The 19626-nt window shown below is 37.1% G+C and overlaps 1 protein-coding gene across 1 annotated transcript; it reads left to right on the forward strand.

Moving 5' to 3' along the window:
• The first annotated feature begins 8609 nt into the window (after positions 1-8609).
• Positions 8610-12495, forward strand: LOC130238346 (procathepsin L-like). Its single transcript, XM_056469339.1, has 7 exons — positions 8610-8735; positions 8854-8976; positions 10784-10936; positions 11120-11344; positions 11871-12039; positions 12179-12296; positions 12396-12495. The coding sequence occupies exons 1-7, from the start codon at positions 8613-8615 to the stop codon at positions 12493-12495; spliced, it is 1011 nt and encodes a 336-aa protein (XP_056325314.1). The 5' UTR covers positions 8610-8612.
• The last annotated feature ends 7131 nt before the right edge of the window (positions 12496-19626 follow it).

A 19626-nucleotide genomic window follows, 5' to 3' on the forward strand; every position in this document is an offset into this window, starting at 1 on the left:
CCCTAGGGGCACACCAGCCCGTAGAAAAGCAAGATCCATCCAAGAACTGAGGGTGCGGTGACACAGCGGAGTGACGTGCAGCCGGTGCGTACGCGCGTGCCATGCCTGTCTGGGGACTGGATTGTGAAGCCAATGCTGAAGTGGTATCATATGAAGCAAACCCAGCGGCGTGACCGCAGCTGTGGATGCCATATGCCCCAGGAGCCTCTGAAAACATTTCAGTGGGACCTCTATCTTCCTACTGAGTTTGCTTAGACAAGAAAGCATTAGCATGGCGCGCTCCTCGGAGAGGCGTGCAACCATGGTGATTGAATCCAGCTCCAGTCCGAGATAAGAGATCTTCTGCACAGGGCAAATTTTGCTCTTCTCTAGGTTGACCCGAAGCCCCAACTGGTGGTGGTGCCGGAGCACCATGTCTATTGATCCCATTTTATATTGATGCATAATCAGTTGATCCCGAGAGAAGGCTAAAATCAGCCAGACGTCGAGATCATTGAGTATGTGGATACCCTCCACGAGCTTAATGAAAACATGCAGAGACAGAGTGAGCCCGAAAAGGAGAACTTTGTATTGCCACGCTCATACTTCAAATGCAAACCAGAGAAAAGGGTGGTGGCATGGAAGGATGGAGACATAATAATACGCATCCTTCAGGTCTATAGCTGCAAACCAATCCCGAGTATGGGTGCTCTGCAGTAAGCATTTCTGTGTGAGCATTCTGAAAAGCATCTTGTGTAAATGACAGTTCAGTCTGCGCAGATCTAGGATTGGTCTTGACCCCCAGCTCTTTTTGGGCATGATAAAATACGGGCTGTAAAACCCAGCTTTCATCTCGGCTGGAGGGACCTGCTTGATTGCATCTTTCGCCAGAAGGACAGCAATCTACTCGCGCAAGACGGGGATGCTCTCGGGGATGACCCTCATAAAATGAACACTCATGAACTTGGGAAGGCAAATAGCGAACTGTATGGCATAGCCGAGTCTGATCATCCGTATGAGCCACCGCAACGCGCTGGGCAGCACTAACCAGGCTGGCATAGCACAAGCTAATGGCACCATTGGAGCGATCGCTTACATACCAGCGGAGGGGCAGCTCGGTAAGGGAGTGGTCACCCCGGGAAATGGAGCGTCGCGAGGAAGAGCTGAAAATAAGAGAATGTCTCTTACCTTCCTCCCTGGATCCCACAGTGAGGCCAGAGTGAGAGAAAGGAGTCTGTTCTCCTAAACTCTGAGAGCCTGAGGCGAAGGGGCCCAGAGTTGCAAACTGGAAGGCGGAGTGTCCCAGACTGGCAGGGTTTGCGCATCCAGAGAGAGAGGAAACTGCTCTCACACTCAAAGCAGAGACAGAGCACACAGATGAAGAGCAAGGGGTCCGCGCTACTCGACCATGTGCTCTCTTAGTTAATCCTGCTCTTTCAGTAAACTGCTCTTTTAGATCACCAGTAAAACACCAAGGAGACTAAAGCGACTAAAACGTCTTTCCCCGCACTGGTGAAGGTAATGCTTTCTTCTATGGAAGTCAGCTCAGCAGAAGCGTTCTTCAGTCTTGTGATCGGGTCTGAAGGAACAATTTTAATGAGCTGGCTCCAGCGGCTGACTGATATAGCTCTCTTAATGACCCATCAGGATCAGCTGTGGAGCCAAGTTCCGCCAATTCAATTGACATTTCAGTGGCCCGTTTTCTTACTCTTCAGAGTGATTGGTCATCTGACGAACTCCCATAGACTGTTTGCCAGATACATGTCGAAGTTCCTTATGAAGGGGAACTCCTTAATCAGATTCAGGAAAGGTGAGTATGGAGAGAGGTACAAGTTTCTAAACTGCCTATTGCACTCATCCTCTCACATTGTTTCTTCGATCCATGCTTAGGCACTCTTCTTCCCACCTTCAACAACCTGTTTGCTCTCTGAACTGACTTATATTAGTTGTCACATCAATTGAAAAGCGTGACATCAATTTCGAGTGGTTTTGTTGAATCATGACATCTTTTCTCTATTTGTCTTTAAATTGCTGCCATTTGTGTTTAGCAGTATGAATGGCATGTGCATTAGAGTGCAGAATGTGTTTTGAGAATGAGAATTTGTTTACAGTTTTTCTGAAAAGTCTAAAGCTGCGGTAACACTGCACTTTTCTGTTCATAAACTTCCATTCATACGCACGCTAATAAGTCAGACCGGAAACATAAAGTCATGCGGGAAGTTTCGTAGTTTTCTGCATTGGAAAGTTCAAGCTTGGTGAACTCTGACCTGCGAAATCGCATCATGGCCCAGAGTTTCATAAGGTTTAATGCAGATAAAATTCATCCAGATTTAGTAATCCTTTTTTTGCGATCCGTGATCACATAATCCAGTTAACTTTTTGAGCCAGTTTTTTCTGGATCAAAGTGATCCAAATCCTACAAAAAAGGTCTGAAACTCCCAAACTAAAGATTTGATCCGGATCAAAACCAATATTGGATTACGTGATCTAATCCAATTATGTAATAGTTTTTTCTTTTGAAAAACCCATTTTCAAGGTTTGATCTAATCCATTATCCAATATCCTAGTGGATTACTTTTGAAAAACCAGGCCCACATGATTGCATGAGACCAATCAAGGATCAAAATATGACCTCTCTGGACAGAAATTTAAAACATGGACCAATCGCTCGCTTTTTTTAATGCCTAATTATCTTGTTTAATCTCGCCCCTTTTCGCAGCGCCATACGACAGAATTTCGCAAGATGACTAGACATTTAAAAAAGCGAGCGACTGGTCCATATTTAAAATTTCTGTCCAAAGAGGTCATGATTTGATGCTCGATTGGTCTCACGCAGTCAAGTGATGCAATTTGAAATTTCCAATGCAACAATCTGCGAAAATTGATGCACGACCTTGCGTTTCCGTCTGATGCGTCTGACGCATTCACGTGCATATGAATGGAAGTCCAGTGTGACCGCAGCTTTAGTAGGATCTGCACATTGTGTTTTACCATGTGAAATGGTTTAAGGTATTGACAAAAGACTGCACAATTAGCTAAATGAGGTCAGGCAATTGAGAACTTTGTTCAGCCAATGGGTTTTAGTGTTTTAGCAGTCAAGAAAACTGTACAGCTGCGGTCACACTAGAGTTTGTGCTGCAAAATCTATGGACAAAAAAAGTCTATGGGGAGAAAAGTGGAGTGTGACCGCAGCTTAAGTATTATTCTAATTATTATTCTAATTTCTGATAAACTGAAATTGGTGTTTTCATTAGTTGTCATCAAAATTAAAAGGAATAAACACTTGAAATATATCAGTCTGTGTGGAATGAATGTATAAATTATACAAGTTTCACTTCTTGAATGGAATTAGTGAAATATGCAGAGATGTATAAAGTACTAGAGACCCAGACTTAAGTAAAAGTACAAGTACTCTATCAAAAAGTGACTTGAGTAGAAGTAAAAGTGCTCTTTAAGCACCATACTTAAGTGGAAGTACTAAAGTATTCAACATTTTTTGTACTTAAGTATTGCAAGTAGTTTATTTCAAAATTTACTACTCAAGTACTGAAAGTAAAAGTACAAGTATTGTGTAATGTAGTTATTAAAGAATGCAGTCAAAAGACATCATATTGTTTTGTTTATTTTAAATCTCTTTTTTGGGGTCACGTCATTAAGCAGAACAAAAAGAAACATGGCTTACAATACTGTTTTTCTCTCACGCTTGAACCACAGATCTGACAGATTATAACAGCTTTAACACACACCTTTCAAAGTTGTGTCACAAAAACAATCCATAATCCACTCAAAACGCTATTGAAACCCATTTTCGGAGCACAAATTACTGGTTGTAAACGCTGTAAACGATCGTTCTAATTCACTTGATTTTGATTTTATTGTAAAAAAAAGAAAACGTGTATATTACTGTGTTAAATGAAAATCTGAAATATTTTATGGCTTATGGCTATGATTTAGTATTCAAAAATGTTTCATTTTGATTATGTTTTAATTAAATTGGTCTTAAACTTCATATTTTTATAGTATATTTATTCATTCTGGTACTTTTACCATAAACCAACATCTCAACCATTTGGTAGAGGCTGATATTTTAGAAATTATGGGATGTGTTGGGGAAAAATGTATTGATTGTGTTAACTAGCGACATTAGGAGTTAAGAAATGCAATAAATAAAAAAATTCTATTGGTTTTTTTCTTGGTGTGACAGTTAAATGGTTACTTGTAATAAAATTGTGTCCTTTAATACAGCAGTAAGATATATGAACTGTACCCTTAATTTGACCCGCTCAAAGAAAACACGCTTTCTGAATGTATCAAACAAAACTCATGCACAGAAGACAGCATGAGCATTTATAGCAAATAACTAATGTAAATATTCTCCCGCCTGCTTTTTAAACGCTGACAGGCGAGGTCTTACACCCCTTTGACAGGTTATTGTCTTCACCTTCTCAACAGAAAGGGCTGCTATCGGCTTTAGAAATGAAAGCGTTGTTCACTGATGGCGGGAAGAACAGCCGCGGTTACAGTCTATGTATGTATAATACGCGGTTATCACAGGTAATCTATAATAGACACAGTGGAGCACCTCATACACGCCCAGGTCTGGATCCACAAGTATCGCTTTAACAGCCAAGAGGAGATGAACAGTTGAGTCTCACAACATTTCTCTGTAGTAGTGAAATAGCGGCTCGTGTGCTGTGCCGCCTTCACTCGCCCTCGCGCCTCCGTCCTTCGCCATAGTATTGCGACACCGCACATAGGCGATAAATGACGTCAGTACGTAATAACCCGTTATGATCTATTACTGAACCGATATTGACCATTTTGACACCTCTAGTAACGAGTAACGATGCAGCTCATAAAAAATCTATTGGAGTAAAAGTATTAAACTCATCGAAAATATGTACTTAAGTAAAAGTGGAAGTAGGAGAAAAAAACAATACTCCAGTAAAGTACAGATACTGCCTTTTAGTACTTAAGTACAGTAGTGAAGTAGTTCTACTTCGTTACTATACATCTCTGGAAATATGTTAACTTTTTGAAGATATTCTAGACTACATACAGCAAGGAAGCATTAGACAAATCACATCCATAACAAATCAACCAAGAGTAGATGTACGCAAACAAGGGACATGTGTTTAAAGTCAAGTAAATGAGGATAAGACAATCTAAATTAACAAGAGGGTGTGGTAACAAGAAACAAGAAGGCAGGATAAGGGTAGCAAAGCCATGTGCACAAGTACAAAACAAACCAATGCTGCGTCCCAATTCGCATACTTATACTACGCCCTAAAGTATGTACTGTTTTGTAAAGGAAACATTTATACTTTTGAGTGTGTAACAGAAGAGTATGCAAGCTTTGGGACATCCACATTTTTTTTCATATTTAATTTCCTACCTTATTGGAGAAGCAGCAGCAGGTTAATCTCCTATTCACGAGTCTTTCAGTATTGTTGTTGCAGATGAAACATAACACAGAAAACGCAATTTAAATATTATTCCAGTGGGCTAGATATTAATTAACAGTCATACAAACATCTTTACCAAAGCCTCTCTACTTGGTGGTTGGCCTCGCATGTCCATCATGTTTGTAGTTTATATACACTTTTTACCCGCATTGGTAGTTCTAATTGAGTTCCCGTGTATGGTGGGCACTATCATCAGTGTATGGATGGTTCTACACTTAAAATTTTCCCTGGAAACAGTAAACCATCCGGGATACTTTGGCATACTCTTTTCAAAATACTACGATTTAGGACATACTAATTGTATTTTCAAATACTATTTAGGACGGATATTATGTAAATTAGGATGCAGCATTAAAGACATTAAACAAAGACACTGACTGTACAGACTGATAGAAAAGACCTGACTGTCAGTGTGGGACCCTGATAAAAAAGTTCAATAACTTGTTATTCTTTGTGGTAAAAAAACAACAACTTGTTATTTTTGTGTAATCAGTGGAACGTCTGAGATCTTGAATAAAATATTGTCTACATTATATGTTACCGATGATGAGTCTCCAGGGGTTCACTGTGTGTGTACTGTGTGCCCTTGTAGATGTGGGTGTCTGTGGTTCTGTACTGACTCAATAGGTGCAGAGAATATAGCTGAGCTTATCAGAAAAAAAGCTTTTATGTTTCATATAAACATTCTTTTTCAAAAGGAATATATTTTTTTTATATTGTGTCAATTATAATACGGTTCATTTTGCATAGAAAGTCTGTAAGCAAAGATTAAGAAAGATTTTTTTGTTGTCTTTACAAAAGTAAGGAACACCGTTTCCTAAATGTGTGTGGACTGCAACAGAAAGACATATGCATTCTAACAGGGGTGGAAAAACACTAAATATGTATTAAATGCTTACATGCAACAGAGCTGTTTTCATTATTTGAAATGGTGATACTTAAAAATAAACTTTTGTTTTAAATACACATATTTCAGCCTGGTCAGACTTATTTTGCAGCACAACTTTTGTTTCATGTACCAATTCTATCAATTTAAAATAAAAGTAACACAAACTTTGTAGGAATAAGACATGTAAAACAAGAGAAGCAATTACTGAAATTGTGTTGGAACACAACAGGAATGAACGTATACATTTTGTAACAATTGATTTAAATTTTACAGAAAGATTTTTGAAAGCAGAAATTTACCTCTTTCAAGTTAAGGCTGTAAGTTCAAAAATTAACTTACATGTGTTTCTTTAGACCATCCGGCCTCTGTAGATGTGCTTACCTTTTCAAGCAGTGTCACTGTGTGGGAAAAATTGTGAACAGAAAGTCAACCTCGCACAAAAAAAGAGGATAACATGATTATGCTTTTTGTTTTAACTGAATATCAGGGTATATGCAGAAATCCTAAAGGAAATTTCAATACCTTTTTATAACTTTTTAAAAACCTCAGAATATTTGAAGACCTCATTGCCACTTCAAGTTCTAATCAGTACCAAACCTTTAACTTAATAAACAGTTGCTAATAAACAGTTGTAGTTAAAGAAATAAATGGAGCACAACCATGCAACAGAACTTAGATGAGCTCAGAAGAAACAAACCTTGAAAGAAAATATTACGTGGTTGTTTTCAGCGACAGGTTTCAACCACTGTTTAAACTCGTCTTTCTCCAACCAGAAGTATGCAAACTTGCCATTTTGCTGTCTGTATTGCTCTAAGGTTTCGCTACATATAGAGAGCGTCACATCACCTTCCCGTGTTTGTCGCAAATTACATAACATCACTCAGACAGAGGAGCTTGGCCGGATTCTCCCTGCCCGAAGCAACCGAGGAAAATAAATATATTTATGCTTTTTTCGAGTCAATCACTTTGGACAATGATTGAACAAAATTTAATACCTCGTAAAATGGGATTAAGACTGTTTAATAGCTTTTAAGGGCCTTAATTTTCTCATAATTGATTTATCAATTTTTAATACTTTTTAAGACCCTGCGGACACCGTGGAATATAGAAATAGGAATTGAAATAAGAATTGAAATATCTATGAATTTAGTACTGCAATTGAACATAAACTATCATCTGGCTTTTAACACTCATTTTATTAGCCAGAAGGTATAACGAAAACATCTAATAACTTCTAATAATTATTTTGTATATACATCTGATTTAGCTTTAAAATGTTTAGTAACTGAGTGAGTAACCAGCTTGTTACTTTATTTACAGCTTTATGTTTTAATAAAGTAAGATGAATAAAAGATAAAATGGCAATTGAACAATTATCACAATAGGCAAACACGCATATTCTTAAATGTGCACAGATGTTCTCTCTCCTGCAGCCAGAAAAGGATATATAAAGGACACATTAGTAGTGGAAGTATTGTGTCTACTAATTTTAATCAGTCTAAATTATTAATAATATTTAGTAATTAGAATTAAAGTAATTAGCATTTAGTGTGAGTACAAAACAGGAGCCACTGATGCTATTTAAAAATGCTTAGTTTTCTAAATGGCCTCTGTGTTTTCTCTTGGATTATTTTCTGTCTAAGCATGTTGTCAAGCACACCCTTATGTGACAAGCACAAACAACACACCCAACAAACAAGACGTTACAAACTTAAAAAAAAAAAAAAAAAAAAATCTCTACATCCCCCTATCAAGTGTAGCATATTTTATTAAGCTTTCCACTTGTGTATTGTAAATGTTGATTTTCTAAACTGAAATAACAAAATATTTCTGATTACAGTAATCTTGTTACAGTAGACTAGTAATATAAAGAATCACCATAGTCCATTGATGGATTCTCTTTCTTGTGATGCTAGATCACATGGGAAGAAGTTTTTGCTGGACCTGATTGGCTGTAAATACTTGTCGCATCATCACTGTGAGCCAATGAGAGACCACCTCTATGTTCGGACAGGCTTTAAAACACGCTCAGTTGTAAGCTATCACAGTCAATAATTTGGTTTGCTTGTGAAAGGTAAGTGTAAATCTTTTTTTCTCTCTCTCTTAAAATTGCTTACATGATATTTAGGTGACACTTAGTTCCATTTATAGTGCACAGATTGTGATGTGGCTTGTTCTGTTAAAACTGTTTTTTTTTCTCCCTGTAATTGTTTATAATCTTCTCTTTACACTGCTTTAAACTGAGTCTTGTTTTTCTCTGTCACAGTCTTCCAGGCAAGATGATGTTTGCTTTCCTCGTCACACTGTGCATAAGTGCAGTCTTTGCTGCTCCAACTGTAGACATGCAGTTAGATGACCACTGGGACTCCTGGAAGAGCCAGCATGGACGAATCTACCATGAGGTGGAAAGACTATAGTTTCTAGCCATATATCAGCTTTACATGAATGAATTAAAGCCATGCATGTGTTAAACATGAACTTGTGCTTTGCAATGGCTGACACATCTGTTTTGTTTTCCAGGATGTAGAGGTTGGGAGGAGAATGATTTGGGAGGAGAATTTGAGAAAAATTGAGCTACACAACTTTGAGTACTCCATGGGAAACCACACATTTAAACTGGGAATGAATCAATTTGGTGACATGGTGAGCAGTTTAGTATTACAGTCAAGTCATTTATTTCTCTCTCTATATTTTTTTTTTTGTACAATACAATTTATCAAACAGATTTACAAACAATCAAAATGCAAGGATGATTTATCAGAGTAAAACCAGATCAGAATTCTTTTTTTAATGTTTAAATTATGATCAACATCATAGATTGGAGATTTAAGCCCAATGTATTTTAATGAATCTTCTGCAAAATGACTTTAATTCTCAATTCAAGTTGCTATTGACACCTTATATAGTAGTATTTGTAAAGCTGTTTTATTAAAGAGCCCATATTATGGCTTTTTGAAAATGCCCTTCCATGTAGTGTGTCACACAGCTCTAAGTGAAGTGAAATATCCAGCTAAGGCTTAAATCTGTAAGTTTACAGTGTTTAAAACTATTGATTCATCTATAAAAGAGTCGACTCATAGTGCTTCAAACGAGTCGTCTTGATAACGAGTTATTAGGTGTTTCGCGATGACGCAGCTACGAAACACAAGTAGTTGCACGTGCAAGCCCGGGAGATTTGAAACCTGCGGCCCCGCCCACTAACAGAAAAAAGTCACACACACACACACACACACACACAGAGAGACACACACAGACACCGGTAGAATGAAGTCACGCTGTGCAGATGGAGATTATTGACAGTTCACCCAAAGATAAAACCTTAGCATATAGCCTAGCCTTGAGCAGATCGAGAGCCTCTGGAAACTACCTGCTTACAAAGAAGACTTCATCCGTTTGTTAAAGGAAGGATCGGTAAAGACTGTCAGAACAAGGATCAGTGGATCATGAATCAGTTTCTTCCCCCATTTCACCAGTGTAAGTACGTGAGATTAAAATTGTTGCCTCGTTTACTCTATCTTGCAAATTATGCATTTAGTTGTGGTTTGTTACTTGTAACCGCGTGTGCTGTATCAGGTTAACTCTTTATATTCTCATATCGCGTGTAAAGCTACGTTGAAAACGCGACGCGTGCCGCTTTGTTTATGGATAGTCAGCTATGTGTGTGTGTGTAATGTGTGTGTGTGTGGCTCCTCTGAGGACGGTCGTTTGTGTGAGTGTCTCCTCTTAGGAGGTTGATGTGTGTGTGTGTGTGTCTCTGAATAGGGTAAAGCTCTAGGCAAAGGGTGATCAAAGGGACCCGTTTGTAAAATGAGGACCGGGGGGGTGGGGGGGGGGGGGTCGCGGTTGAAATCTTAGGGTTGTAATCGCGGATGTAACTGAGGACGCGGAGGGGGAGGGAGGTGTCGCCGCCGCGCCGTCTCTATTCTGGACGCGCCGGCCCTGTGTGTGCGTGTGTGTAAAAAGAGCAAGTAGACTGCTAGGACATATCCTCGCCAGTTCTTGGACTTTTTGCTTGATAAAATAGTTAGTCGTCAGTATTTTCTAGTCCATCGTCTGTATTTACATTCACCCACTGGCAGCCAAAATCCACTATGAAGCGTGTATGCACTGACTACTTTTATATTGTTGATAATCTGCTGGGCATTTCACTCTGTCTCGCCCTAAAGCTTGTCAGTGTCGTCGACCAATCGCAGCAGCCTGTCATTGGTCCAATCAGCGCAGATTAGCTTCGCGCTGAGGAGGGGTTTGGGAACAAATGAATCGCTGAACGATTCATATGGGAGTCGCTGGGATAACTAGGTAAAAATAAATGCATATTATAAGACCATCAAAGTGTTGTTTGACCTTGCATGCATATTAGACTGTTGTTGGAGACCCTTACAACCTAAATATGACCCTATTTCATCTATAATATGGGCTCTTTAAAACATTTCACGACATTCTCTTTTAGACAAATGAGGAGTTCAGACAGGCAATGAATGGTTATAAGCATGACCCAGACCGGAAGTCAAAGGGCGCATTGTTCATGGAACCCAGCTTTTTTGCAGCCCCTCAACAGATTGACTGGAGACAGAGGGGCTATGTTACTCCTGTAAAAGACCAGGTGAGTTTAAAGTAACTGAAAACTGCAAATATTTTATTCTAAATTAGGAACTGGTTGCATCTATTACAACTGATCCAATTATAGTTGAACAGGTAAACCCAGTTTGTGCTAAAATATAAATGCCTTTTAGTATATGTATCTGTAGCTTTACTGTTTGATGACTCTTCTCTCTTGTGGTTTTAGAAACAATGTGGATCTTGCTGGTCTTTCAGTTCAACGGGTGCCTTGGAGGGTCAGCTCTTCCGTAAAACTGGAAAGCTGGTTTCTCTGAGTGAGCAAAACTTGGTGGACTGTTCCAGACCACAGGGCAATCAAGGCTGTAATGGAGGCCTCATGGACCAGGCCTTCCTGTATGTTAAAGAGAACAACGGGCTGGATTCTGAGCAGTCGTACCCTTATCTTGCAAGGGTAAGAATCAGTTATGTGCTCTTCTGACTTGTGCGTCTATGGTGGGTGTTTACCCTTAGGGTTTATTAATAAAATTTGTTTTTACCAAACAAATTGGGTCTTTGTAAATGTAGAATTTGGCTATTTCAAATGTGTGTAACTTACAAATATGACATTTGAAGTGTTATTTATTTGATGCATAGGTCTACTTTTTTTCTTGTGTGGTAGATATGCATATTTAATTTGTGCGTTCATTTCCTTTGCTTAAATGCAACTAGTTTCTTATAGTAGCTTGACTTTACATACAAATTACCTATATTTTAAAAGTGTAACGTGAACAGGGAATGTTTGAGGTACTATACACAAGTGAACATCTTATTTATATATATATATATATATATATATATATATTTCTCTTGAAACCATCAGAAGTAATGTATTTGCAGATTGTGGTTAATTGAAATCATGTTTTTCTCTCTCTCTTTGACTGAAGATCACTAAGTACTTTGAAACTTCAGTGTACCGTTTTCTTATTTTAACTTTGCAGGATGATCTGCCATGCCGGTATGACCCCCGTTTTAATGTCGCTAAAGACACTGGATTCGTGGACATCCCCAGTGGTAACGAGCTTGCTCTGATGAATGCTGTTGCTGCTGTGGGTCCTGTATCTGTTGCTATTGATGCAGGACATCAATCCATACAGTTCTATCAGTCTGGTAGGTTTCTGATATCCCTCAACTCTAGTTTTAATTGGATTTTTGCTAAAATGGTTGTTTATGCAACTATGAGAAAAATGTCTTAATTTATTCTGCCTTAACTTACTCTGCCTTAACTTTTTAATATTCTGAACTTTAGGCATCTATTATGAGAAGGCATGCAGCAGTAGTCAACTTGATCATGGAGTCTTGGTGGTTGGCTATGGTTATGAGGGTGCTGATGTTGCTGGTAGAAGATACTGGATTGTGAAGAACAGGTATGATACCAAAAATCTTTAGTTTTGCCGGCACAAGCTTGATGTTTTCGTATTTTATTAATTATGTCCCTACCCCCCCCCCCCCCCCCTTTTTTTTAGCTGGACTGACAAATGGGGTGACAAAGGCTACATCTACATGGCTAAAGACAAAAACAATCACTGTGGCATTGCAACATCGGCCAGCTATCCCCTAATGTAAGGCCACTGGAGCCTTCTCTGCATTCTGAAATTGACAGTTCATGGTTTTCTCTTTATTTAAATGTATTTTTCATTCTTCTATTTTATCAAATTGTATTGCAGTTTAGGCTATGATATGTAGTAGTCTTTTAGGGAAATCCATTCTTTTTCTGTTGTTTCATAAAGTCTCGTAGTTTTAGTTTGGAACACTGCAAATCTATCTGCAGCAAGTGCCTTCTATTGACCTTATTCTTCAATGAGAAGGTGAACATGTCTTTGCGATTGTTTTAGAACTTCTGATTTAGTGGCCTATGGGAGAAATGACTTGGAACATTAACCATCAGAAAACAGTCAAACAACTTGCTCTACAAACAAGTGTTTGCATGACAATACAGACCAAGTAGAATACTATAATAAGAAAATATAAGTTTGCAACATAAAGTAGCAAAATGGGCTGTTTTAACGTCTAAAAATGAATGGAAGTGAATGACACCGTAAGTCTCGAGCCAAAAAGATTCAAATAGCTGCTCCCGCTCGTATGTGAAGAATAAGGTTAAGTTATCTTTGAGGGATTTAATCTAGAAGACACCTTTTGTTGATCAGTGAACCATTTTATATTGTGATCTGAATCATTTCACTCTGTCCGAAGCTTAACTTTGAGTAGTGTAACTGGTTTCTAGAAGGCAAGAGATTATCCAAGCATGTGCTGTGCTATATCTACTGTACTTGACCTGTAAATGGATAAATATTAAATATTCTGGCATGGAAAGCTCAAGTCTGTACTGTATTTATTTGCACATGGATCTCACGTAAGCATGACTATCCTGTAGGCATCTGTCCACAGTATATTTAAAATGCCCAAACTTTTGCATAGCCTATTTCAGTTTCAATTTAATTTCACACATTTCAATACTGCTACACTATTAGACATCCCAAGATCTCCTGGATGCCCGCAAACGAATGATAATCTCCCGGAAATCGCACGTCTCCCGCCCGTTTTTTAAATATGTTGCACACCGCATCCCTCCCAGCTCTTCAGGTACGTCGCGTGCAACTCACCCCCACCACTATTCTGGTACACTGCACGCATACGCCCCCACCGCTCTTCAGATAGGTCGTCTCGCACCATCATCACCCTCCATCTCCTATTTTTGCATAAAACTGTACATGAGCTGGCGGAAGGGGCATATTGGGGTTACACAAGTAACCTATAGCTAGTTAGTGCGTTGGAAAGCTTTGTGAACTCTAACCTGCGGATTTGCATCATGTGACAGTGTGAGACCAATGGAAAAACAAAACATGACCTCTCTGTACAGAAATTTAAAATATGGACCAATCGCACGCTTTTTTTTTTAATGTCTACTCATCTTGTTTAATTGTGCCCCTTTTCGCAGCGATGTACCACAAAATTTTCCATGCTCAAACTCAAAAAAAAAAAGTGTGACCGCGGCATAAGTATTGAGTGATGTGCATGCCAGCTTGGAACTTTAGGGTGGGCCAAGTGACATTTCGGATGGGCAAAAAAAAAAAAAAAAAACAAAAAAAAAAAAAAAAAAAAAAAAAAATATATATATATATATATATATATATATATATATATATATATATATATATATATATATATATATATATATATATATATATATATATATAATAAAAATATATATACAGTATATAAGACAAAAGTTCTTTTAAAGGGAAAAAAATAATATCATTTTAAAAGTAAAATATTCTTAAGTAATGAATTCTTATTAAGTAATCTTTTTAAATGTTTTCTATCATTTTAATGAAAGCAAACTAACTTTTATTTTACAACTATTTTATTGTACTTCAGACTATATTTATCTCAGTGTTTGCTTGCTTGAGAGATGCTTTCTAAGCAAACTCACAACATATCTCCATTCACCTCACAACATAAAATATTTTAATCCTGATTTCATTAATGATCTAAGCAGTTATAGCAAGTAGAATGTTTGGCTAAAAAGGTGTAAAACTGTAAATTGTTACTGTCAATTCTGTTACAATTTAGTAACTACCCATAAGGATTTTTCTTGCTATGATTTATTGTTATTTCTACACATTACTAAATTCATCCATAACAGATTTCATAAACAATACAAAAAAAAAAAAAAAAAAAAACGTTTTATTCCCTAACATTAAAACATTTAATCATGCATGTTGGCAAAAACTGGATTATAAATTAAATATGCTTTCAATAAGATACTGGAAATATTGGCTGTTTTTAAAGAGTTTTATTCTTTAACTTTTTGAAATGTCAAATATATATGCAATAGAATCACCTATATTGCTTTTAATGCATATAATAATATTTACAATAACTGTGAGTAGTGTTGTCACTATGCAGGATTTTTAAATTTTGAGATGATACCTTCAAGAAATATCAACATTCCATACAATTTTCTATATTTTGTGATTTTAAAAAAAAATCTTAATGTTATTATTATTTAATGCTCCAGAGCCAATATGGACATTAATGTTTATTATATTTATCATTAATATAACTAATATTCTAAAATAAACCCAGAAATTTATCCCATTTGTGACAGATGCCAACAAGCTCCAGCTACCCTCTACCATACCTTCTGGCTTTGTCCAGAGTTAATCTCTTTTTGGACATCAATCTTTAAATTAATATCTGATATTTTTCTTCTAAAAATTTAACTGTGTCCTTTAGTGGCACTGTTTGGACTCAATCCTACAAATGTATCGCTATCATCTTTGCAGTCAAATGTATTAGCCTTTTGCTTAATAAGTGCTAAAAGAATTATCCTATCGAACTGGAAAAAACCTTCTCCGCCAAACTACTTTCATTGGATGTATGACCTGTTAAAGTTCATTCAAATAGAAAAAATTAGATATACAATCAATGGCAAAACAGAGGATTTCTATACAGCTTGGCAACCTTTTCTGTTGTATTTTAAAAAATAGATTTTTATATCCTGTCTTGCATATTTAACCCTGTCAGTATGTCTTTTTTCTTCTTTTTTCCCCCTCTTGCTTTTGAATGATACAAACTTATATAAGTGTGTATTAGGAAAAGAAATTGCGTGATATTTTACATTTAATGGTAATGGCCTACTTGAGTGTCATTTGTTAATTTATTATTATGTATATGTATGTTTTCTTTTTTTTTCTCTCTTTTTTTATGCTTTGGTGTGTTTGTTCCTTTTTTTGTTGTTGTTTTTGTTTACTTTATTTCCATCTCAATATGGTTCAGAGAGTAAGGAATGTGTTTAAATACCACTCAATATTTCTCTCCTTAACATTGTGAAAATAATGTGTTGTGGTTTTTCTTTCTCTCATTTGTAGTACCTCTCTGATTAAAAATTGTTAATAAAAAGAGTTAAACTAATATAACTAATATAAACAAACTTTTGAATAGCACATCTTTGCATTTTAGCCTACTTGTTAGTGGTAGATAGCTAATACATTATCATTTATTATTTCACATATAACATGTTTAATCGAGACATTTGGCCTTTAGCATGCTTAATCATGGCGATCTATGTGTGTGCATCGACCTGCTTTTTGAAACATCTTGAATTCTCAATATTTATTCAATATTCATTACTGAATCCTGAATTTTCAATATTGCATTACACTACCGCTAAGCACAACAGTGAACAGTTACAGTTTTAGACATCTTGTATATGTTTTTGACGTTTTTCCCTTGTCAGTTAAAAAGTCCAATAACCAAGGAGATTACGTATGATAATTTGAGAGATTTAAAGGGAAAAAAGGACAACACGTCAATCAACAGCACGTTACACAGCTTTCGTATTTAATTAATCGAGTCAGTGATATTGAAATGAGTTCAGTTACTAACTCTCGATATTATACCGGTGAGGGACACGCAGCAGCGCACATCAAGAGAAGAGAACGTGTTTAGAGAGAGCAAAGCAAAAGCAAGATTATGTGTGGCTATGTATCGAAATATTGATATTTTTGACACAAATTGCAACAAAGTGCTTTGCACTCGTGTTTGAATTTTGTTTCACGAGTTCACACTTGCAATCGTTTAAGAATAAGGCGTATTTGGCATGCTGTCCGGGGAGGGGCTCTGAGCTCGGGGAGACACCCCAACTCGAGTTATTCCCCTTATCAGGAAACAAAGAGGAGTTGGGATTCCAGCGAAGTATCTAGCTCGGCCCCAGAATGCTACCCCCGGGAATGTAATGCTTAAGAGGTGAGATGTCAGGGTGGTGGAGGGATGCTAAAGTAAGATAAGTAAAGTAAGATGCTGCAGGTAAGACAGCTTTGGTATATATAGGGGTTTGGTCAAGAACTGATTGGATAATAGAATAATTGTCAATGACGTATTTGATACTGAAAGTTCTGCGCGTGCTCGATCCCGAAATTTGTTTACAAAACATCACTTCACGAGTTTACACTTGCAATCATTTAAGAATAAGGAGTATTTGGCGTGCTGTCCGGGGAGAGGGCTCTGAGCTCAGGGAGACACCCCAACTCAAGTTATTCCCCTTATCAGGAAACAGAGAGGAGCTGGGATTCGAGCGAAGTATCTAGCCCGGCCCCAGAACGCTCCCCAAAATCGCTTATTTGGTTACAGGACAGCAGGTCACTGCAGTAGCAGTGGTGCATGATAATAAGGTATGCGTCTCCCGTGGGAGCTGTCACTACACTTGCAGTGGTGCATAATTATAAGGTGTACGTCTCCGATGGAAGCGGTCACTGCACTAGCAGTGGTGCATAATAAGGTGTACGTCTCCCATAGCAGCAGCCACTGTACTAGCAGTGGTGGATATTAAGGTGTATGTCTCCCATGGGAGCTGTCACAGCACTTGCAGTGACGCATAATAATAGGTTTGCGTCTTCTGTAGGAGCAGTCACTGCACTTGCAGTGGTGCATCATAATGTGTGCATCTCCTCTGGGAGCTGTCACTGCACTTGCAGTGGTGCATAATAATAAAGTGTGCATCTCCTGTAGGAGCAGTCACAGCGCTTGCAGTGGTGCATAATAATGTGTGCGTCTCCCGTAGGAGCGGTCACTGCGCTTGCAGTGGTGCATAATAATGTGTGCGTCTCCCGTAGGAGTGGTCACTGTACTAGCAGTGGTGCATGATAAGAAGTGGTGTAGTCCTAAAAAAAAGGTGGTGTACTATTGCACCCAACCCAAATTTTAAATGAAAATAGGCAAATAAACGACGAAAGTCAATGTTTCTTTGATTCACACACATATATATATATATATATATATATATATATATATATATATATATATATATATATATATATATATATATAATTTAACATCAGCTACCTGTAACTATTAACTTCCATGAAAGGAAAAATAAATACTATGTCAACGTTGTAAATGGTTACAGGTTTACAGCTTTCTTCAAATATCTTCTATTGTTTGGAACAAGTAAAGGTTTAGTAAATGATGAAAATTGTATTTTTTGGAGAAAACTAACCATTTAAAAAACAAAAAACAAAAAAAAAAAAAAATTTGTTTGTTTTAAAGGGAGATGATCTAATCCTATTCAGTGATTTATGTTTAGCTAATAGTGTCCCCAGCAGACCCAGAGATTGGCTGAATATATTAAGCTTTGGTAAAACCCAACTGTTTAACTCTAAAGGGACTTGTAAACATGTAAATACTGTACAAAAAAATCAAGACAGCTATATCAAATACTGTATGTTGTTAAGATAAACTGTAAATTTAAAATAAAAAATTAAAATCAGGAAAACAAAAGCAAAGCACACTTCAAAAATTCAAATAAGCTACAGTACGTATAGCTTATTTAATCATTTTAATATTGAAACTTACTTTCTTTACTGGCTTATTACTTTACATTGATTAGGTTTCTTTAAACATCAATCAGCCATTATGTTTGATTGTTACATTTGTACATGCTTGTTTTAAACCAATCTATTAGGAGTCTGTCCTCTGCTGTTGCTATTGTATATTAGTAGTTTTCCTTTTAAATCGCATATTATTAAATGTGTAAGTAAGAATTACACTTAAATAATACACTTAAAAATGTTTGACTAATATGGTAGGGTTGTATACCAAACTAGCAGTATTCCACTGTATTTCATAGACAGGCAACGCCATTTGAGTTCTGAATGAGCCAAATATGCTCAACATACCAGTTTACTGTAGTACAAATCATTTTCTATATTCAATTAATTTTTTCCATACCTTAAATAAATAAAACGACCACTTTATAAATTCAAAATGACATAAATATGAACATAAAAATGTACAGGCTATTTTACATATTTCACTATCATAATATAAGTCATAATAGGAAAAATAAATAATAAGATACAACACGTGATGATATGCAGTTGAAATTCACTGAGTGGTTCTGTCACTGTGTTTAATCCTGTGCATGAATGTATGCTATAGTTAATGCCACATGCACTGTAATGTGTTTTATAATCATAGATAATTTTGAAATAAACATAGCGAAATGTTCGTTAAGAGCTGCATTTTCGCTGGAGGAAGCAGCTGTGATGATGAGGGAAACGCCGAGAAAACAGTAGATCCATGACCCATTGGGGTACAATTGATACAAGTGTTTCTGTATATGCAGATATTATAACAATCTTTCGATAAACACACACACCTTGTGCTCTCGCACTGCACAGCTGTGATTTGCTGATTAAATATAAAACTATCCGAAAACGGAACGGCGAAAGTCTGCCGGCGATTTCATATCAAAATTAAAGGGGACTGAGGCGATAATATAGTAGTGTACAGTATGAGCTAATCGCAAAACTTTTAGGAGTGCTGAATAGATATAAATAAGTATAGGAGGGCTAAAGCGACGCCCATACTGTTTTATAATTTTACCTGAGCATTTCAGCGAGACATCATCATTCAGTTGACTTGTTGGGGTCAAACTCACAGCTGCTGCGCTCGTCAGGGGCGGAGAATGGCGCAATTTATACAAAATGCTCCAATCGTAACAAATTAAGATGCAAGTTAAAAAAAAACATTTGGTATACAGTTAAAGGGGACATGAATATGTGCAATTTAGGGAAGTCTAATCAGCAAAACAAGTGAGTATACCGAGGGTATACGCAATTATTGATCCTCAGAAGTGGTAATACCTTAACAGCTCATGGAAAAAAGTAGGCATACGGCGTATATGTGTGTATA

This window comes from Danio aesculapii, chromosome 12 (genome assembly GCF_903798145.1).
Source record: "Danio aesculapii chromosome 12, fDanAes4.1, whole genome shotgun sequence".
NCBI lineage: Eukaryota > Metazoa > Chordata > Actinopteri > Cypriniformes > Danionidae > Danio > Danio aesculapii.